General features: G+C 35.0%; 1 protein-coding gene across 2 annotated transcripts in view; it reads left to right on the forward strand.

Moving 5' to 3' along the window:
* The window catches only part of PDCD10 (programmed cell death 10), a 41,086-nt gene that overhangs the window by 4,429 nt on the left and 13,566 nt on the right, over positions 1–23,091 (forward strand). For both annotated transcript variants that reach the window (XM_026007711.2, XM_072752308.1), the window contains exons 2-3: positions 13,552–13,762; positions 22,388–22,441. In XM_026007711.2, the coding sequence (XP_025863496.1) occupies positions 13,667–13,762; positions 22,388–22,441 (150 nt within the window). In that variant the 5' untranslated portion in view covers positions 13,552–13,666. The remainder of the gene's footprint in view (positions 1–13,551; positions 13,763–22,387; positions 22,442–23,091) is intronic.

Below are 23,091 nucleotides of genomic sequence, written 5' to 3' on the forward strand. Positions count from 1 at the left end.
GGCATTTTGGAGATCTTATCCCTGTCCTGCTTTTTGCAAACAGCATTCATTATAACAAAATACAAATGTGGAGGAAACTAACTTTTAATGGGTTCTGTGCTTTACTGGTGTGATCTCATTTTGTCCTGAACAGAATCCATGCTTTTTCTTTTTTCTTTGTTGTTTCATTTTGTTTTTTAACCATGATATCTCCTTTGAATTTTACTTGTAGTACCATCTGCTTTAAACAAGGTGACTTTGTAAAATTGAATAGTGCTTATTTCAAAGGGGCTTATATTTTGGGTTTCTAGAAAATTTTCATATTTCACTGGGTCTTAAGATAATACTTTATTTGCTTTAAACCAGATACTTAGGAGAGTAAAATGAAAATTATTTTAAAAACATGCAAACTAAATTTCAGGGATAGATTTTGTGTTAGGTTTTGGTCGTGAAAACACATTCTCTAATCCTTTGCAGTACTATAATAATCGCATAGAATAAATTGAACAGCTCTGAATTGCTGTAACCTTATATGCTTTCATGGATTTACCAATTCCCTCTCCCACGAGAGATTGTCCACAAATGATTGCTGGTATTTGGCTTTAAAATTTGATAATGCTCCCAGTTTTCATTAATAAGTGTAAGTTTTTGATAAGTCCTAACCTGAATTTTTTATAAAAGTCAGTTTTTATGTTATTTCCTTACTGATTTTTTTATCCAAGAAATTCATATTTACCTGGTATAACAAATATATGGAGGAAAAATCTGAAGTACAGCTGCTTACATGTTTTTGGATTATTAGGGTCATTATGATAGGTAATATTACTAAAAATTTTAAGCTAATTTCATGGTAAGTAAACCGTAAAAGGGATTTTGAAGTTAAATGATTTTATTTGTATGCATATATGTATGTTTCTGCATTTGAAATGTTACAGAAAGTTAGAGCCTTAGATACTGATTTTTTTAGGACACATGCACAGTGTAACCAATGAAAACACCTTAATTGCAGCAGTTAGAAATAATTTATTTGCAGAAAGGTAAACAATGTAGTTTGGTCTATTTTTGTCTGTAGGAAGAGGAAAAATGCAGTTTTTGTTTATATTTTTATTTTTTTTGAAAAATTCAGTTTTTAAATTTTAGCTACAATATTAATTGCATCTCCAATGTAAGTGCAATATACAATCTTATTTTTCTTTCTTTCTTTCTTTTTTTTTTTTTTTTTTTAAGATTTTATTTATTTATTCATGAGAGAGACAGAGAGAGAGAGGCAGAGACACAGGCAGAGGGAGAAGCAGGCTCCATGCAGGGAGTCTGACGTGGAACTCTTTCCCGGGTCTCCATGATTGTGCCCTGGGCTGAAGGAGGCGCTAAACCACTGAGACACCTGGGCTGCCCCAAATCTTATTTTTCAAGATCGCCCTTATATTTTTGGTTTGAGTAACTTTTTTTAACTGCTCAAAAAGTGAGTTGAGTCTATACAGTCTCAATCTTACTCTTCTATAGTTGCTTAGAATCAATTGTTGCTATTTAAAAGAAAGGAAAAAAAAAAGGATTTTAGCAGCAAGTTTATGAATTACTTGTGTAACAGCAGTGCAGTATATTAAATGATAGGCACTACTGTTTACTCAGGCCATTCCCTTGGAAATAAGTTTACCAGAAGTAAGTATAGATTACATAATGATACTTCGGTTCATTTCTTTGTCAAATAGTTACTGAGTATATATTATGGGTGAAGTTACCTTAAAAATTTGGAATGAACTGGGATATAATCTGATAGCACTTATTGAGCAGTAACTCAGTGCCAGGCATCACACTAAGCATGCCACATTACGTCATATAATCCTTGGAGCAGTCCAATGAGGTAGAGGCACTAATATCCCTAATTTAAATTAGAGAAAGTGAAGTACAGAGCGTTTAAGCAACTTGCCTGAGGTTATACAAGGAGTAATTGCATGGAATTAGGATTTGAATCCAGGCTGCCTCACTCAAGAGACTATTTTAAATCTTTGCCATGAAAATGATGTAATGATTGAGCTCTATTGGAGGGCAGTTAAATTTAGAGTTGCAGTTAAAAAGAACTTTTATATTAAATGGTAAGGTTGGTATGGTAGGCAAAAATTACTTATATTCAAATTTACTTGAAAAAATCTTTTAGGGAGTTACTACATTGGAGACTAACCTGACTTTCACCCAGCCAGTTTTCCTTTTAATAGAATTACTTTTCCTTTGAGTAGTAGGTGATATATATGACTTGTTATCCAGAACCATGTGGGAAAAGAAATACGTATAACACAGAAATGATCTGCTCATAGAGGTACTGTGGCTCTTAAGTGGCAGGTGGAATAGCAGATCCCTGGTCTGCCCTGTCTTTCATTCTGGGGCTTATGTTCATGAATTGGAATTATGATCATTTAAGGATTTCAGTAGTTCTTTCTTTTTTGTTTTTCTTCAAAAAATGTAAGCATGTGTGTTGAGCTTGTATACAGTAAGTATATGTATAACATGAGGCAGGTATGCTCATGGAGTTATGCAAAGTGGCAGCTTGACATTTATTTCCTTATTGTTCCTCTTCCCTGAAAGACTGCACCACCCTGAAGGGCACAGACTCTTTCTGACTTTTCATCACCACATCTCCACCTAAGACTTGCTGACTTTGACTGCAGAGAACTGCAGTAGCTATTAGGAAATGGAGAAAGGAATAAAAACTTCTCTTTAATGTGGTTTCATTTAGTGGGACAAAAGAGAAGGGGATGGGAAGACTTACATGGGTTACCTAGCCTTTCTAATGTTTTTTTTTTCCTAAGTTTTCTTTCTTTTTATCTTTTGACCTCTTTTACCCATTTTCTTACATATTAAGTACTTCTGCTTGCATCAGTTTATTTGATAATTTTGGGTCAGAGCTGATAGAAGGAAAAAAAAATGTATAGTTTTTCTAACTTACTGTTTGGTCCCTGGTACTGAAACACACCTCCTGCCTTATTCAACCATCCTGTCTTCAGGATGAACTGAACTCCAGTGGGGTTGGAGTTACTGAATGACAAAACCCAACGATGTTACTTACACCCATATTGTCGTCTTGGACTTATATAAGGTTACTATGACAAAAGCCATTTGGGAATGGTAGATGAGTCATACCTGGCCTCTAGGCTGCAAATGCTCCTTATACCAGTTCACAGTGTTGCAAGGTTTGATTAATTTAATTCCAGAGAACTTTGAATTTTGCTGTGGTCACTTCTTCAGAAATATCTATCCTTTTTTGGATGTCTTTATCCATAATAAAATCGGCATTCTGGCAATGTTGTCAAAACTCCAGATTTCTGAGGTGCTATCTTAAGTTTGGTGTGCCCCCTTAAAAAATTAATTACAATTTAGAAAGGAAAGCTACAAGAGGAACAGTATATACAAGCAGATATCCTTTGGTTTCTGTGCTAATAGCATTTGTATTTGAGATCATTTAGGAGCTAAAAGTGAAGTTAATGGCTATCATCAAAGCAAAACCTTGTCCTTATTAGCACCTAGTTTTAAACAAATGACCCAGTGAATTTGTTATCTGTAACTAACAATTTTATCAGCATTTGAGAACCTTGTGTCAGTGTTTTGGTGCAAAGAAATTTTGGAAGGTAAGGTGAAGAAAATAACACATTGCATTTCATAGAGGACGTTAGGCAATTAAGAGTTATTAAGATAAATGGTAGGTATCTAAGATTTTAAGTGATACAGAGTAGGTGGGCCTAACCCATGTGGTACAGTCTCCTTAAATCGTACCTTCAAGCATAAAGAACAACAGGGATAGTATGAAGGTTTAAGTTTAGCTAAATTTCTAAGGGATTTTAAAAGAAAGCGTTAGCATTATATTGGAGAATTTTTTTTTTAAATCCAATCTTTTTTTTTTTTTAATTTTATTTATTTATGATAGTCACACACAGAGAGAGAGAGAGAGGCAGAGACATAGGCAGAGGGAGAAGCAGGCTCCATGCACTGGGAGCCCGACGTGGGATTCAATCTCGGGTCTCCAGGATCGCGCCCTGGGCCAAAGGCAGGTGCTAAACCGCTGCGCCACCCAGGGTTCCCTATATTGGAGAAATTAAAACAAAAGAGATCACAACTACCAATAAAGAGGAAAATAGAAAGCTGTACCTCACACTTAATGGCTACTCGGTTGAGCGTTATTTGATTCATGAGTTCCTAGATTAAGAACTGTATAACAAAAGATGAACATATTCAAGGGGATGAATTTGTTTCCTACCTTACAACAAATGTTTTCATTTAAATTTTGTTCAGGCTAGGATTTAACAAAAATTTAGGCATTGGAATAGGAAGAAAAATTAAGGATTGTCACAACTAAAGAGATGTACTAGTTTCCTAACTAACAATGAATTAGTTGTACAGAAATATCTTAGAAGCCAGTTGCCACTTTTATTATTGTTTCCATTTCCTATCAGGTAATTCATGGGTAAAAAGTCCTTTGGTTTTGTTGACAGCTATTTATTATACTAGGTTTTTGCCCTTTTATGAATTATCTTAAAATCTTTGATTGCATCTTAATTTCAGTCTGGTAGGCAGTCTGCTTCTGGACTACAGTTTTCTCTATTAAAGTTGATCTATTTACATGGAGAGAATATAAAGTAATTTTAACATAGGCTTGACAGATAATTTTAAAATTTACTTGTTGACCAAATTCTTTTTAAGTATTTTGAAACCATGTAACTTGCTTTGGATGTTCTATAACTTTTTTTTTCTGGTGGTCCAAGTAATTTATTTATGCCTCCATTGGGCAAATGGGGAAGAAATTTTTTTTTTAAATATGCTATGTAAAGTGGCCTTTGTGACACTGTGATACCAATAAGAGGTTGTCATTGTGTGTGCTATGCAGGTGTGAACTGATGTGAGGTAAACAAGGTGCCTAGGGTGCAAAATTTCAGGAGGCACTCTCTCACACAAGTCAGAGCTAAGTTGTGTGCTCTAGGTGGTCTGGTTTTCCTCACCCTAACTTCAATCCTATTGCCATGTCAGGTGCATAGAATTTTGTCTAAAATGTCAATAACTATGAATTAAATGCTTATTGTGTGTCAGCCACTGTATTAAGTACTTCCTATGCATTTAGTACTCTTAATAACCATGTAAGCTGAGTACTTTATTATTTTCATTCATTTCTCAATAACTTACATGATAACACCAAGCTGAGCAAAAATTGAAACTCAGGTCCTTATTTCAAAATAGTGCTCTATACTGTCCATCTGTGTGTAGAAAAATTTAACTCTTGTCCATTTTATAGATTTCTGTATTAAGAAACAATACTCCTCCCACCCCCCAAGAAACGATGCTCTCCAAAATATGCAGGTGCACACACTGACATGATGCAGTTAACTTTTAAGGTGAATGAGTTGGAGGTCTCAGCAGCACCAAACTAAGGATCCATAAATTTGTGCTACTTAGTACCACTTGGAGTGACCTTGAGTCAGAGGCCCATTGCTGCTTGCTTCAGTTTTCAAATACTGTGTGGAATCTGGAGGTCTTGGCTGTAAGCAGGTTGACCCATGGATGACATAGAACAGGGCAGGTTAGTCTAGAAGTAGTTTCTTTGGCAGACCTACATGTCCTGTACAGTAGGCTATAGTAGCTTAGTAGCATATTTGTTTAAAATGTCTATCACCGTTCTGTTTTGTTTCTTAATGTGAATTTCTGTGGACATTTTTTTCTAAGTTGTAAAATTTGGAGACTGGATGAAATACTATATAATGGCTATTTTCATTTTAAAATTTTAGAGTCTTACATTTAAATTTCTTAAATGCATAAGCATGTGACAAGAGTAAGGGTAAATTTACTGGTGAGAGATGAGATGTAGAACTGAGTTATGGAAAAATCTGGGTCCAGAAAGGCTTGCCAGTGCTTACCGTTACTTTTGGGACCACTCATTCCCCTTTGTTCTTAGTAATGCTTTGTTTATAATGCTTGTGTCCTGATTGTCCTAGAGCATTGTTAAAGGACCCCTATAAAAGGGAGGGGTTGAGGGGTTGGTAAACCAGTTACTTCATCCATTTATTGGACAAATGAACAGTTTAGTGTGTTTTATCTCTCTTGATAAAATATTGTATTTGAAAAACAGTTCTTTTTTTTTTTTTTTTTTTTTTTTTTTTTAGATTTTATTTATTTATTCATGAGAGACAGAGAGAGAGAGGAGAGGGTGGGGGGCAGTGGGCAGAGACACAGGCAGAGGGAGAAGCAGGCTCCATGCAGGGAGCCCGAAGTGGGAGTCAATCCTGGGACTCCACGATCACACCCTGGGCCAAAGGCAGGTGCTAAACCACTGAGCCCCACCCAGGGATCCCAAGTTCTGCTGTTTTAAAGAGGCTTAAAATCACTTATCTTTCAGGCATCCTTAATTCACCTGGCTGGATGATTTTGCAGGAGACCTGATTTCCAGAAAGAGATCTGATACTTCATCTTAGATTAAAATGTAGTTTTAATAGCTAATATTGAGTAATTATTATGTGCCAAACACTGTTTTAAACACTTTATCTGTAATAACTTGTTGAATCATCAAATCAATTTAAGAGAGACTATTATTGACATTTCATAGGTGAGAAGAGTAGCACAGAGAAGCTAGATAACTTGCCCCAGATCAAGTAAATAGAGGATCCAGGATTGAATCTAGGGAAGTGTAGTTCTAGAATCACTATGTTTATTACTTTCTCTCTAATGACAGTACTATTAACGTAAGCTAAGTGTAATGGAAGCAGTCCTATTCCTCTTATTCTGTAGGCAACATTGTGAATTTGGAAGTGCTTTTTAGAATCTTAATCTTCCATAGAAAACTAAATTACAAGTTTTAAGTGACTTTTCTAAGTGTGTTTAGAACCAAGTCTGGTTATTAGTAAAGGAGTATCTATCTGTGATAGATGTGGGAATTAACAAAGAATGATAAAGAGAATGGAGTTAAATTTAGAGCACTTTTGCATTTTGTCTTCATGATCATTGTGTTCTAATCTGCCAGTGTTAACTGTCTTCCAAGACATCTTACCTTTCTGATAATGTTTTAGTTAGAACCTCTGTTACTTCTTAATTAATAGCTTAGCAAATGCTTGTTTGATCAATCCTGTTAACAGAGAGATTGAAGACTCCTTTTTGATCTTGTTTTTTAACAAACCATAGCTGGAGTCCTTCAACAAGTTAGTGGTATCAGATACTGGAAATTGTATTATAATCGTGAGGTGCCTTTAAAAATTTGATCGAGAGGTTAGACCTCCAATGATGTGATAATTCGTAGTGGAATGTATACTTTCTTTAAATAGTTATTTAAAAGTGCAAAAACAGTGCATTGTAGATTATAGGTATTTAATATAAAGGTTTTATGGTTTGATTTAGAAATCACCTCATCTTTTATTCTAACCATGTATCTTTCATGTATGCAGCTTACTTTTTGTCCATTTTAAAAAAGAAACTAAAGCATGCAGAGGTGAAGTGCCTTGCCCAGAGATAAGATGGTTTATAGTGACAGTACCAAAATTTGAGCCCTAGTTTTCAGACCTTAATACTTAGGCTTTTTTTCCATAGCTGTGCACAAATTCTCCACTGATATTTTGAAAACATCTAGAAAAAAAATTTGACATACATAAACAAATATGGTGGCAGTGTCATATGTTATACTTAATCGTTATCAAGGGACTGTTTCTAGATGTTCCTATATGGACAATTCAGTAAAAAAAATGAACTGCCATGGTGCATGTTCAAGGAGATAGAGTTCTGCATAACCTTATTAAAAAAGAAAACTGTATGGAAGACCTCGAATTATAGAAAATATAACTTGCAGAGGAAAGAGAGGGATGTAGGTATATCTTGAAGACTTTAAGCTTATTTTGGTCTAAGTAGGATCTCCTACTGAACCCTATGCCTCTGCCTCCCTTTTTCTGAGTTTGCTTCTCTAAACATTTTGTCTCTTGTTTGCAAGTGGCTACATTTTGAGGTGAGAAGGCCCTTAAAAGGTAGGTTGTGATTATCAGACTCCTCTTTTCATCTGAGCTAAATGGCTAGACTGAGCTACATAGCCTTAGAATAAATTTAGTTTTCCTAGGAGTCTGATGGGTATGATTGATAATCCCAGGTGCTTGAGAGAACACAAAGAATTGTCAGGTACTTGAAGCCTTGAATCAACTAACTATTGGGGAGGACCTCATTACTAGAATGCATAAATAGTTTTTGTGATCTGATAAAAAAATTTTTTTGATTTCCCATGAGATTACTTTTGAACCTGTGGTAGATCATAGTAATAAAATTTTATTATTAACTGAAATTTGGAATACCAGAGCCTTTAAAATGATATAATTTTATTCCCTCTTTGTTTCTGTTGGGAAAACAAGGCCAGTCATTAAGTGAAACTTCCCCAAAGAACCAAAAAGAACTCATGTCTCCGGTATTAGTTTTATCCATATCCCTGAGCCTGGCCTTCGCAACTAGTTTTTCGGACTCTCTAGGCACTGTTCTCTCCACACCAGTGGTTTCCAGCTTGTCCTATTCATTAGAATCACCAGGGTTGTCTGCTAAAAATATAGCTTCCTGGACCCTATCTTGGAGATTCTAATTGACTCATCTTGGGAATGTTTTTAATAGGCACTGAAGTGATTGTGATGGCTTAGGTTGTTCAACATTTGGAAGCTACATCACTCCTGCACCATTTCCCATAGAGAAAGTTTTGCTTTGTGCTAAAAGCTAGATAACTTTTTGGATCTTGCTTATGTGTAAAGCAAGGCTAACCTTGCTGAAGAATGTTGGAAATTCTTGCGCTTCGAAAATTTTGTGAACCTTTAAATTACATTCCAGTTTTGTCCCCTGATCTAAAAGATATCCTCGCGGTCCTAATAAAAGACATTATATTGTATAATCTGATTGTTTTATTTTTCTTTAGTTTTGTTTGGTTTTCATGTAAATTTCTGTTGGAATTCTGATTTTAGTTAATCATCTGATGCTAATATTCTTTTAGCTTACTATACTAGGAAGAGTTTGGGATAGCAAGAGGTAGTAAAATCTGGTAAATGTGACCTATGTTTGTTTTGCTTTGCTAGGCTTGATATTTGAAAAGTATTAGCAAGACTGATTCAACTTATAAATTGCCCATCTCTTATCTTGTTAATTTGTTCATTCAACAATTATTATTTAAATGCTGCGTGCCTTCTACACTGACTAATGTTTCTATGGGGGGGAGAAATATATTTGTAAATGGTGGCATAAATGTGAATTCTGCTTACTGTTAGAATGAATAAACCTCTTTTAGCTAAATGTTCATGAACAGATTGGAGATCCAACCAAAATCAATTAATAAATAAAACTTTCCCTCTTTAAGGAGGGAAATTAAAGGAATTACAAGAATTTAAGATCAGGTGAGAGGGCTTAATTCTTTATTTGACTATGAAGAATAACAAGACAAATACACTTGCCTACAAACGTTTTAAGAGAATTTACTTAGGAGCCTTCTTTTCTCCCCATGAACTTCATATTTCAGTACCAGACTTGTTTGTCCACTCCTTATATTTGTGAGTAAATAAATTGAGCTCTAGAATTATATCCTGCCCCGATGGATTAAAATGAGGTTCTCTAAGGAAATGCTGATTCTGAGCCCTGAGATATAGCTGAGTAAATTTCTTTAAAGGAACAGACTCCTGTTGGTTCTTGGGCAGGGCAGGACAGAAAGAAACTCCTAAGACTGAGTTTGGCTGTGGGATGGTCACGAACTTCTTTTTGTTTTCCCCTCACTAAATAAATGATAATTTAGGTCTTAAGTGCAGGAATATATGTAAAACTTACGCATCTTGTGTCAGAAATTAGCAGTGCTATTTTGAACATTCAAGGAAATAAAGGGGAAAGTATAAATGAATAGGTTGCCTGTATTCTCTCTGTATGGTATCCCCATTTCACAGAGGGTGTTTTGAAAAAAAAATTTGCTTAAAAGTATAACCTTTTGTCATAAGTTATTGACATCTGTAGTTGGGGTTTTTAAAAAAATTTTGTGATGCTAATTCCTTGGGAAACAAAGCTTACTTTGAAACGAAAACTTTCCCCCAGTGCAACATGTTTGAAATGGGCAACTAAGTAGTTCTTGCCGTGTTGCCACCATACCCACTTTAAATTTATTGTTATTTATTATTACTTAGCAGTTATAACCATGGCAAGTCATTTTTTGGACTGTGGTTTCTACTGTACTACATGGTAGATGAGGGGACTTTTTAAGGCCTTTCTAGATTTGGGATTTGGGAGTTACTAATCTTCAGTTGGCTCTGCATGCATGCTCAACACTCATCTCAGAAACCAGCATGCCTCAGAGAGCTAAAACTTGGGTAATGTGCTGCCCAGGGCCTGACCACACCCATGGGGAAAGGAAGAAACCTTCTCAGAGGGACAGGGCCTTAGCCCTTGCTTAGCTCAGTTGACCCTTGCTCTTTAGGTTAACAGGCTCTTTGTTGCTTGGAGTAATTGCAGGTTGTCCATTGAACCATTTCAAAGAAGCATATAGAAGGAATAACAGCCTATTTTAACTTGAACTAAAATTGGCAGAACAATTTAATATTTTAAAAAAGCCTTGTTGAAATTGTTGGTTTTTAATCTCATGTAAACACTAATGAAACTGAGTGGCTGCAATTTGTGAATGTGTGTTCTGAGAAGTTCAGTTGTAAATTGGTTCTTTGGAACATCTTCCATAGGGACAATATTAAAAGGTAGATAAGTGTGGTGTAGGACAGCCACCTGTTTAGCTCATGATATTACTATAATACTTCTTGATGACTAATAATAGTAGCTGATAGTACTGTAAGTTAGTTTTAGAGAGAAGTAGTACATATGTATGTGTCTAGTTTTCCTTAAATTTGAATCATAAATATCTTAAGTGAAACTTTGCTGATGTGAGATGATAATATTGATTCAACACCATTAAAAAAAAGGAATCAATGTCACTATTTACAAAAGGGAAAAATTAAGTATTTGAACAGTTTAGTGGGATAGATTGCTAGTGCCAGCAGGAGTTCTGAAAGGGGCTCTAGCCACTTTTACTGATCCCTTCACTTCTGTTTGCCTTTATATATGCAGGGATACATATGTGCTGAACAGAATAAGACAAACATGGTCCAATTGCGCCCACTTTAGTATTTGACCTCCTTTTTACTGAGATCACCTCTCACCCAGTGTTGCAGGTCCTACAGGTAGTTCTCCCCGCCCCCCCCCCCCCCCCCCCCAGTATACAATGATGTTACTCTTTAAGCATTATTCGTGACCTCATCAAGAAATCCAATAATTTTTTAAAAAAATATTGTCCATGCTCGGGAGCAGTAAAACTTTTGACCACCTTCTCTTTGAAACACCTGGTTTCTGTGATGCTTGTTGTCTCCCCCGGTTCTCCTATAGTAGTATAGCATCCTAACTTCTGCCTTGTGAGACTGACAGTTGTTCATTTTCTGGCTTTCCTTTCATAGTATAAACTCCATGAGGTCAGAGACTTTCTTGTTCACTGCTCTGTTGCTAGTCCTAGACCTAGTTCTGTATAGGTAAAGAAGAATATTTGTTACATGAACAAATGATTTTTTTTCCCCCTGTTAACCGATGAGATAGTTCTTCAAGTTCTGGTGTTGGTTCTGCTATTTCTCACTTTTTTTTTTTCCCCCACTGATACTGATGCCTTCAATTACTGTCTACGCTGACCATCCATATCCATCATTTTGACTACTATCCCTGAATTTCAGCCCCTCTTTTTTTCCCAAGTTTACTATGAAAAGGTATTCACAATTTATTTCTAAGGGGGAAAAGTAGATTACCAAATGGCCAATTAAGTAGTTAAATAGAAACAGCAGGATAGCAGTTGATAATTACCTTCTTCCTCTTGCTACTTGCTTGGGCCCACTTAGTCTTTTATGTAACTGTACTAGGTCTCTTAGTTTCCCCTGCCATCGCCATCAGTTTATGTTCCTCCATTCTATCCTTAACAGTCTAACCAAAGTAATCGGCTTAAATAAGTGATCTGATCAGGTAATAGTTTTCTGTTACCCTATGGAATAAAACTTAGGAATTGGCCTATTTATTTTTATTTCTTTATTTGGTTCTGTGAGGTCAGAGAGCAGCTTTCAGCCCCCAGACGAAAAACTATCCATATTTAGAACTACCAGAAATGGGACTAAACTGTTTGCATACGTGTCGAATTCCCCTTCACTGGTAGATATTATGGAAGGATAGTAAGCAGTTCTCAAATGGGATAGGTTATTAGAGCTTTTTGAAGGTGTACATACTCTGGGCCTTTGATTATATCTTTTAAACTGCTTAGGTCTTCCACATCTGGCCCAAATAAGTTTTAATGATCAGGACCAAATCTTAATCACCCCCCACTGCATCTTGCACAGAGTGGGTGCTTAACACACATTTATTCAGTGAATGGGTATTTTTTTGGGTATAGATATGCTGAGGTTCTTTGTTTCTACTTCAAACTTAGTTTTTTTTATGTGGAATTATTATTTCTGGATTGAGAATATTAGGATGAAGTCTTGATCCTCTGCATGTGTGTTCTTAGTCAAGTCATCATCTCAGAATTTGCTTTTCCGTAAGATTAGAATGGCAGTTAATGTAAGTTACTGTGAGGACTAAAAGTGTTTTATGATCTGAAAATGCTTTATAAATGGTAGAAATTATTCAAAATTGATGGTTTTTAAATACATATACCAATATACATTGTTTAAAATATGGTACGTCACTAATACTACTCTTTCACTTTAGAATTAGGCTCATCTTTTAGCCTACCAAAGCAAATAAAGATTGTGACTTTCTCTTAAAACCCAGAATATTTCCTCAGCTCTTTAAGGCAAAATTTCTTATATTTTTGAACTCTCAGTATTTTAATTCTAAACTAACAGTGTCAATGGATCTCTCTACTTAGTTTTTGTGCCACATTTGGACAAAGATTCAGAAATACCACTGGCAAAATTAAATAACATTTTCCCCCAAATAGACTACATTTGATAGAATTTTCCCAGTTTTAAAATTTTCTTTAAATCTTTGGTGCTTGGCTATGTTTCTGTTGTTATTTTTAGGTGGCAAATCAGTGAGCTATTAGCAAAAAGATTTTAATCTAACCACCTAAATTCTTTTTTTCTTAATTCTTAATGCAGTTCTCTGTAAATATTAATGCTTTATATATTTCATAGTTCTAGTTTTATGTTACGTATAAATGCTATATAAATGCTATAATTAGACATTTTGTTGATACTTTGTTGTATTAACTTCTTTGATTGTGTTAGAGGGAACTAGATGCGTCATTATTCTATGGTGCTTCAGGGAGCACTCTCTCTTAGTTGAAGATGAGTGGGTTCATGAATCACATCTTTGTGAATTAGTACCTAACAAGGGAAAATTAGTGTAAGAAAAGGCAGATTCTTGAGTCTGAGGAGGAAAAGAGATGGCTCACTGATCAGGAGTACCTTCACAAGTAAGATACATTTGCAAATCAGCTCTTCATAAGATAAGAACACAGGAAAATAAAGCTATCGGTGTTTGTAGTTTTCCCTTAATATAGTAAATCTCTGTTCTTTCTTCCCTTTTAATCAGATCAGTATATATTTTGTGCCGTATTCTTTTATCACAAAAAAGAGAAGAAATACTGCAGTGAATGAAGATTCCTCTGCATTTTAGCACTGCTTTTTCTACTGTAGTTGGCTTTTGAATGAGGATGACAATGGAAGAGATGAAGAATGAAGCTGAGACCACTTCCATGGTTTCTATGCCCCTCTATGCAGTCATGTATCCTGTGTTTAATGAGGTAAGTGTGTGAACATTTCCTCATGTGATCAATCATCTGCAATTCTTGATGCCTGCCTCATTTATTCGTTTGTTTGTTCCTTCATATAACAAATACATAAAGGAATTTCATCTACTTGTTAGGCATTGTACCAGGACTGGACATAAAACAGTTGAGGGGGTTTGGGGGAGACCTAGATATGTTGCTTCCCATCTGGAGGTTTCACTATAAAAGGAGAGACAGACATTGAACAAAAGAATACAAGTAATTATATAAATGGGAAGTTGTGGTAAGTGCTGTGAAGTCACAGAAAAAAGTGTGTCACCTAAAATAGGTGGGATCTATGTTCTATGTTAGGGGTCAGGACCAGTCTCACTGAAGATGAGACATATATGCTAAGATTGAAAAGAGATAAATAAGGGTTAAACAGTTGGGTTTGGAATGTGTACGTTATAGGTAGCCAGAAGAATGGGTACAAAAATACCCTGATGAATTCTAGTCAGTAGAGACAAAACATTTTACTAATAAATGGAAGATACCTTGCTTTAGTATCTAGAGAAGATGTAGTTGCTTTTTTATTTGAGGAATTTTCTAGGACTTAATACATTTTCAGTTTTTCTTTTTTTAATATTAATTTAATGTATTTCTGTATATAAATACATAATACATACATAATAATACATAATAATACATAATGTATATAAATTTAATGTATTAATTTATTAATGTAAGGTGTTAGAGAATTAGAGCTGGAAATTCCTTAGAAATAATTTAATCACACTCCTCCTTTTAAATGGTGAACCAAGTTCCTAATATGTGAAATGATGTTCCTGAAATTACGTAGGGCTAAAATCTAGGATTCTAAATTCAGTGGCTTCAGCCTTAGCCTTTCTGTTTAATTAGGGTTTTTTTTTTTGTTTTTGTTTTGTTTTATTTTGCTATTAATTATAAAGCTATCAACACCATTGTTCTTATTGTTACTGCTGTAACCTGGAAACCCTCACCATTTCCAGTGACGATTCCTTTTTGTAAAGTTATTTGTATAGGAGTAAGATTCTGTATTTCAAAGCCATTTCTCCCACATTATTATATTTAATAATAATGAATCTGATGCATTTGTGGTCTTAAGTCTTGGGGACAATAGAAAGTGATTCATCTTCTAACTTGGAAATCACAGACCTAGTTGCCATTTCAGACATACATTTTGAAATTTCAAATGCTATCTATCAAATAATGTTATTAGGTTCAGTGACCATAAAAGAATACTCAAAAACAGTAGCTTGGATAGAAGTTATTTCTCTTGCATAAAAAATTGTGGAGGTAAGTGGTCCAGTGTTACTCTTATTATGACTCAGTGTCCTAGTGCCTACTTTCCATTATCAAGGTCACTTTAGCATGTGAGATGGCTGCTGAATCTCTCTACTCATCATGTCCTCAGTTGTTGTTTCGAAGACACAAGAAAGTGGAACAGGAGGTGGGATGTTACTTCCAGCTAGTTCAGCTTCCTTCAAGGAAGGAAGTCCTATACAGGACTTCCATTTACATCTCATTGGCAAGAATTTAATCTTATGATCACACCTAGCTGGAGAGGAGGTTGGGAAATTTAGTTTTGTTACTAAAGAGGAAGCAATAGGAGGCATCTTTTGAAAAACGTGTCCCTGTTATACTGATACTATAGTAGCATTGGAGGCACTCTCTTAGGGCTGGTAATACCCATCTCTGGCAGGTATAGCCAGCCTCCCAGTAATTAATTCCACCATTTCGTTTTAATATGTACCCACTCATTATAAGACTACAGTTATTGTTAGAAGCAAGTGCTTCAGTTCTGTTTAGTAAATATTTACTAAATGTCAGCCATTTATTTGCTGAGTAGTCTGCTAGGGTCTGGAAATGTGGAAAAGAAAAAGGCATTATACCTCTTCTCAAGAACTATAGAGAACACAGATGTTGAAGCAAATACATTATTTAATTATCCTTATACCTTACCTTGAGGCAAGAAGACAGTCACTCAAGCTATTAAATAATGTACGTTGATGATTAGTATTTTAACATCTCAGGTGCTTCAAGACCATTATGGCAGTTCTACCCAGAGATGCTCCTTCTTCTTGGGTCTGTATAGCTAGCTATCACTATGGGCATTTGGGCCAAGTTATTTGGGGCATTTCTATATTTATCTAGTGTTACGAGTCTTTACTTAAAGAAAGGACAATTTACATTGCAGAGCTTCTGTTTGATCCTCTAGTTAGTGAAAAGGAGTAAGAGAAGCTTTTTTCCTAACAACTAGAGTGGTCTTTTCTTACATATGGAAAATGGATTTTATATGAATCTTGCCTTTGGAAAATAGTTATATAGGATAGAGATTCTGATAAAATGAACTATTAGGATTAATACTGATATATTTTCTAATTTATTAATGTATAAGACAAATTAATTTGAAAGCAAAAGAAAGGCTATGAATGGGCTGGTAAATCTCTGCCAGAAATAAAGGCAATGATTCTTGACAGATGATACCTAAAAAATATGTGGGTTAATGGGACCAGAATTAGAATGTGTTGCCAAATGTTTCATAGTTGGTTCAAGAATTAATTGTTAAAACTGATTTGAAAATCAAATGGCTAGATATAGCAGACTGAGCTACTGTGTCATGTTGTCAGGGTCTAATTCTTGAATTTATGATCTAACATCATGGCAACAAGCATTTTATAAAAAGTTATTTCTGCCATGTTATTTAAAAACAAGTGTGTTCAGAAATAACCGGCTTTAAGGAATAGTGGTAGTAGGTCTCTTTAATAAGGATATGAAATCTGCGGCTTGATTTTGGAATGGAATAAAATGTACTTTCAAATGTGAAGTGCTCAGTTGAAAAGAATAAAAAACTGGCATTGTTCTCTGACATTCCAGTGTATTAATTTAACATCTAAAATGAGTATGTGGATTTAAAGATAAAATGGTGGTCAAATTAATTTTATAGAAAGTAGTACCAGAGTAGAGATGAATGTTTAACTCTGGAGCTAAATTATGCACTTAATTTTGTCCACAGTGTATTGTAAGAGTTAAAAAAGCTTCTGCATTCTCACCTTAATATTACATCCATAGTATCCACGGTAGTCTGAAAGTCATCTGTTCTACAAGAACAGATTTTTAGATAGTAGGGCATCCTTACACCTGGGAAATTTTAGTACTGTTACTCCAGTTCACAAGCAAAGTTATATGTGGCATTCTGGGAGTCTGATGCTTGCTAAACTTAATGAAGCTATGCCAAGATAGCCGAGAAAGGAGTAGTCTTCTTAATCAGCTGCTACAGAGTTCAGAGTCCAAGTATATTGCATGTGTTGTAAATGTACTGTGAAATAGGTCTCCCGGTTACCTTATGGAATAGTGAGTTTATAGAAGCCTCATGACAGATCTTAGATTAGGTACTCATGTGCTGTATTACTTTCTACTGATTCTTTGTGCATGGAGGAGGAGAGAGATAGGGTTCAATTCTTCATTCCAGGAAAAGATATACCATGTATCATCATTTCCTATGACTTTTTAGAGGAATTGTTTTAAGGTGATGTATAATTTCTGAAGAAATAGCTATTGTATTTTGAGATAGAAATAAACAGTTTTGCAACCAAATATGAATTTTAGATCACCAAGGGTTTATATGCTTGTTTATAAATCACACAAAAATGGTATTTCTAAATAAGTAATTAAATTCTCTATTCAGAAGCATCCAGCCTAGTTCTTTCTGCCAACTCAGCAGAATATGCAACTCTTAATTTTATCCAATAAGCAAATGAAATCTGGGAATACTTCTCCAACTTCACATACCTAGCTATCCCCCCTTTTTTTTTTAATTTAAAAAAATCAAACCCTCAAATTGGAGCATAGTAAAAACACACTTCTCCACAGTGAATGCCTGGGTTTTACCTGAAGTACCACCGTTTAGAGGTGATCACAGTTAATATCTTGCGTAAAAATTGCCACTCTGTCCCTTACTGTAGGCTATGTAATCTTATCTTTCCTTATTTATAAGATGATGCTAAACCATAATATACTTATTTCTCATAACTCTGTGAAATAAATGACTTAATATATTGTAATGCTGAGAATAGTACTAGGAATGTAGTTATTCAAGTCTTTCATGCAATTTTCTGGTAGAACTGTGATCATTCCCTAGAGTTTTGCATTCTTGTAGGCAAAGATTTTATTATTTATTTTAAAAATATTTTATTTATTCATGAGAGACAGAGAGAGAGGCAGAGGGAGAAGCAGGCTCCGTGGGGGAGCCTGAAGTAGGACTAGATCCCAGAACCCCAGGATCACAATCTGAGCCAAAGGCAGACACTTAGCCACTGAGCCACCAGGGTGCTCCCTCCTAGGCAATTTTAATGAAACATTTTTATAATAGGTGGCTCTGCTTACTTTTTTTTTTTTGCTGGACAATATGGCAACCCCAGAAATGGATTATTTTAGAAACATTTATTACATTTAATATGTATAAAACACATGATTGCATTGGTCTTTTGTGTGGTAGCACAAAAGTTATAGGTAGCCTCTTGAGTCTATGTACTTTTGTTCTAGCTTTTTTTTTTTGACCTGACTCACCTCATTTTCATTTGAGTCTTAGAGATGAACCTTTTATTCTTGTGCCTTTTTTTTTTTAAGAGTTATCTGTTTATTTAAGAGAGAGAGCATGAGCAGGGGGAGGGGCTTCGGAAGAGGGAGAAGCGGACTTCCTGCTGAGTGGGGAGTCCACCACTGGGCTTGATCCCAGGACCCTTAGATCATAACCTGAGCTGAAATCACGAGTTGGATGCTTATTAACTGACTGAGCCACCCAGGTGCTCCTTTTTCTTGTGTCTAAGCCTTGTTTGAATCCTTTAAAAGAATAGGATCGATAGTTTTTGTGTGGCTGGAGAAAGATGTCAGCATGGAAAAATCATGCTTGATTTTGAGGAAGCAAGATTTGTAGATAATTTAGAACCAACCTAATTTTTTTTAAAAAAATATTTTATTTATTTACTTGAGAGAATGAGAGAGCACAAGCAGGGGGAGGGGCAGAGAAGGAGAAGCAGGCTCCCCATTGAGCAGAGAGCCTGATGCAGGGCATGATCCCAGGACCCTGGGATTGTGATCTGAGCCAAAGGCAAATGCTTAACCCTCTGAGCCACTCAGGTGCCCCACTAACCTAATTTTTTGACCTTAAAAAAAAAAAAAAAAAAGAGGAATACTTAGGATTTAATGCAAGACCTGCAAAACTTGAGCAACCAAAGAATTAAATGGATTTTGTTTTTAAATTACAGGTGTAAGACATGGGCTTGGTAACTAGAGAGTCAAGTGTAGGAATGAACTGATATCTTTGGAGGGACCAGTGCAATAAATGCGGTCCCTATGGAATCAATTTATGTGTAAGCATTTGAAATATTTTTATAAACATAGAGTTAAATTTGACAAGTTTGCAGTTAATAGTGCTCTCAAGTTTATCAAGAATAAACTACAGGAGGAGCTCACAAAACTAAGAGTGGGGAGAATGTGAGGTTGGAGTGAGAGCCCCACTGTTAGGTTCATTTCCCTCTAGCTGGGACTTCAGGAGGCACTTTGCCTTTTTGATAAGATGAGATTAGGTCCCCTTTTCTCTTGTGTTCATTCCCTTTTTTTCCTTTACCCTTTTACTTTTCCTTTACCTTTTACTGGTGACCTGGAATTCCTAGATGTCTGAAGCCCAAGGAAAGCCTCTCCTTGTCCAGATATCCCTTAATGCAAGGTGTAATCATATGTTCCCTACTCCTCCTTTGAATTCAGAATCAATTACCACTAAGAAATGATTGCATTGGCTCTTTAAAGATACCCTAGCCAACAACTGTAATCCCAAATGCTAAAAAAATTACTAGGATAATTAGTGGAAGTTTTGGAAACAAAATGGTAATTCTTTTCTGTTCTAAACTTAACACAAAAACATGCCCATGTATGTTACCAACTCTGAAGAAACCCGTAAGTGGGCAAATGGCCAAGGAAGGTGATTTTAAGAGGGTGCATTCTTCAGGGACCAGTTCAGACCTCATTTCCATAAAGACTTCTTTTTCTACTTCAGCTGATAGTGGTCCCATCAGTTTCCATGTAGCTGCTTACTTAAATTGATCTTCTGGGGTTCCAGGACTATAATCTATTTTTTTGTATCTCTCACATTGACTTTTTTTACACATGATTAGAAACACAGGGACTTGTTTAGAACAGAAAAGAATTACCATCTTCTTTTGTTTCCAAAACATCCACTAATTATCCTAGTAATTCAGGTGACTGTGCACAGGTTTTGGAGCCAGATAGATTTGTTATGCATAAATCCTGCCTCTGTGTGTACTAGCTATTGAACATTGGGTAAATTTATGCAAACTGAATTTCTGCCTCAGTAGAATAGAGATGATGATAGCTAGAGATTGTGAAGTTGAGATACTCTATATAAAAATATATAGCAAAATTCATTATACATGCTAACTAAATGATAACTGTTATTAGGATACTACCAGAAGCTGGTACTGTCATGAAAGGTAAGATGAACATGATCTTTAATCAAATCATCCATCACAAGTGAAAGATCTAAAAGGGAAGCACTTTTTATTAGGGAAGATAACGTATCTTGCTGTCTTAAGTATTACAGGCTACAAATTATAAATAGATTCAAGAACAATTTAGATAAATTATGGATGAGAGATTAAGTTCAAATAAAAACAATAGATATGTGCTGTATGCCTGGTACCCCCTGGGCAATGGGGATATCACATGAGTAATAAAGCCTAGTGGGTTTATTGGCAGACGTGTGGGTATATAATGTATCCCAAAATGACTCCCAGCAGAGTTCTGGTTGAGGTGCTTCACAGCTCACAGATTTGATTTAGTATATGCCTGACCTTTCCCTTTCTTTTCCAAGATACACATATGTAAACTTAATCTAGAAATCTGATGTCTGTCTTGGCTAATTTTATTAGTTCTTTGCTGACTTTTCTGGGCCTCTTTTACTTGCCTTGACCCTTTCACATACCAGCCAGGACAGTACAGAATAAGTTAATAATGCTGATACTTGAAGGTACACATCTGACTCAGACCTTTGACTTGTTGAAAGAGGTCAGAGTGGTGTAAACCCAAATAAGGAAATGGTTCCTATCAGAGTGGAAACATTCATCCTGTCTGTCTGCCTCTCCCTCCCTTACGCAAGATCTTGAGATCAGAAGAGCTGTATTATAATTTTAATCTTAAATAGTATTCATTACAACTAAATGAATTCTGTGGAAGAAGAAAATTTTTCATTTGTGGCAGCATACTTTAATTTTATAAGCTTATATATTGCTTTTTTGCTGTATTTGTCTACCTGGTCCACTTGTGTCTTCTCTTTTACCTAGTAAGGCAAGGTTAGATTTTACTGGATTTGTAGAAGCCAAGTTTAAAACTGAATTAAATGGTCTATTATTTATTTTTGGAGATAAAGTATTTATGTTGGCACATTTTGTTGCTTTTATGCTTTAAGGTGTATAGTTTGTAAGGAGATAAAGTTCTCGGCATTTCTGTCATGTTTAGAAAAAAAATTGGTTTAATAAAGTATAGGCGATTCCTTAGATATGTATATGTGTGTATTTATTGTCTGTAAAGGAAAACTTATATTTATTGCCTCAAGGATTGAAAGGAATATATATTACAAGATAGGATATGTTCATAGGCTTTGGTAAAAATATTCCACTGGCATAAAAATCCTATAAAAGTTACGTTGTTTTTGAACATTTAATATTGTCCCCAATAAAAAAATATATACATTGAGTTTTATTGAGTTAATTGGCCCAGTCTTTAGGGATTAAAAGAATATGAATTTAACTGAAGGTGGTTACTTTAAGCCTAGCAGTTAACTCTTCAACAAACGGCATTATTTTTATGGAATTGTATGTCTCTTTGGCTTGCTGAAAAGTGAATTCTGTAAAGTGTACAATAAAGATATGTGTCTTTCAAAATTGTAAACCTCACATATTTGATACTAAAAAGCTTTGATATTGAACTTTTGATTTAGTATTTTAGGTAACCTTTTTTTAATCTGGATAAAATAGAGGACAGGTGATCCGCAGTCTTTATTTAGGATCAACTCTTTTGTCAGTACCATTTGCTATTTAATAAAATAGACTAAACTCAGCTTAATCCTTGGCTAAGGGATTGTAAGATAATTTAAAAGGGGTGAGGTAATATAAAAAAATCTTAATAAATGTTTTCTTGTTGTTGGACATTGTCTATTCAGTGCATACCCAGTTTGCCCTATATTTGCAACAGAACATTGGGAGTTGATCTTGAACCGTATTTTCAATAATTGAAGTAAATATGTTTATTCTTTCTATGGGGACTTAATTCTATTTTGCATTCTGGATTTATCGTAAATCTACTTTCAAGGTAGTGTGTCTTTTTTTTTTTTTAATGAAGAACTCATACATCTTTAATTTCCCATGGTTTCTAATGAAAATTTTAGATAACCTGTGTATTTGAATAATTAAGGTGATGTAGAATTTGCAAGTATTTTTGTTGATTGAATGATGGATTTATCACTGTTATTATTATATAATGGAATATCAGAAATGTGCTTTTTCTAAGAAAATTGATTCTAATAGCGATTTAAAATTTATATTGCAGCTAGAACGAGTAAACCTGTCTGCAGCTCAGACACTGAGAGCAGCTTTCATTAAGGTGAGGTACAAATAATTTATTATGATGATTAAAATGTATGTTACATATAAATCTGAATACCATGTGATAATTGCCACTTTATTTCCTTTTAGTGAAAACCTCTTCACCTGTCTCACATCTGCTTTAGTGTACTCTGTAAAGCTTAAAACACTTCCCAAAAGTGAATTAAAACAAATGCTGTTTCCTTAGCATTCATCTTTTTGTTACTTTGTGCTTTGAAAACGGACTACTTTGGAATTTTCTCTTTAGGTTTAGAGTATATTTTTGAATTTCTTTTTCTATTATTTGACTTGATAAAAAACTGTTGTAAAAGTATAATTCAAAAAGATGTTTTCCATATTGCTTAATTACAGAACATAACCATTAAACAGTGTTTTCGATGGCAAAACAAGTCCTGTGTGTGGAACAGATTAAGGATACCTTGCAAATACACAGCCAAGTCACTCAGAGTGAACTTTTTCATTGTAGACTTGAACTGTTTGATACATATTGCTGTTGAGGACTTGAAGTATGGCTAGTTCAAATTGAGTTGTACCTCAAGTATTAAATACGCACCAGATTTTGAATACTTAGTATAAGAAAAAGAATGAAGAATAACTCCATAATAATTTATATTAATTACATATTGAAATGATAGTACTTTGGATGTA

This window comes from Vulpes vulpes, chromosome 3 (genome assembly GCF_048418805.1).
Source record: "Vulpes vulpes isolate BD-2025 chromosome 3, VulVul3, whole genome shotgun sequence".
In the NCBI taxonomy this organism is placed as follows: Eukaryota; Metazoa; Chordata; class Mammalia; order Carnivora; family Canidae; genus Vulpes; species Vulpes vulpes.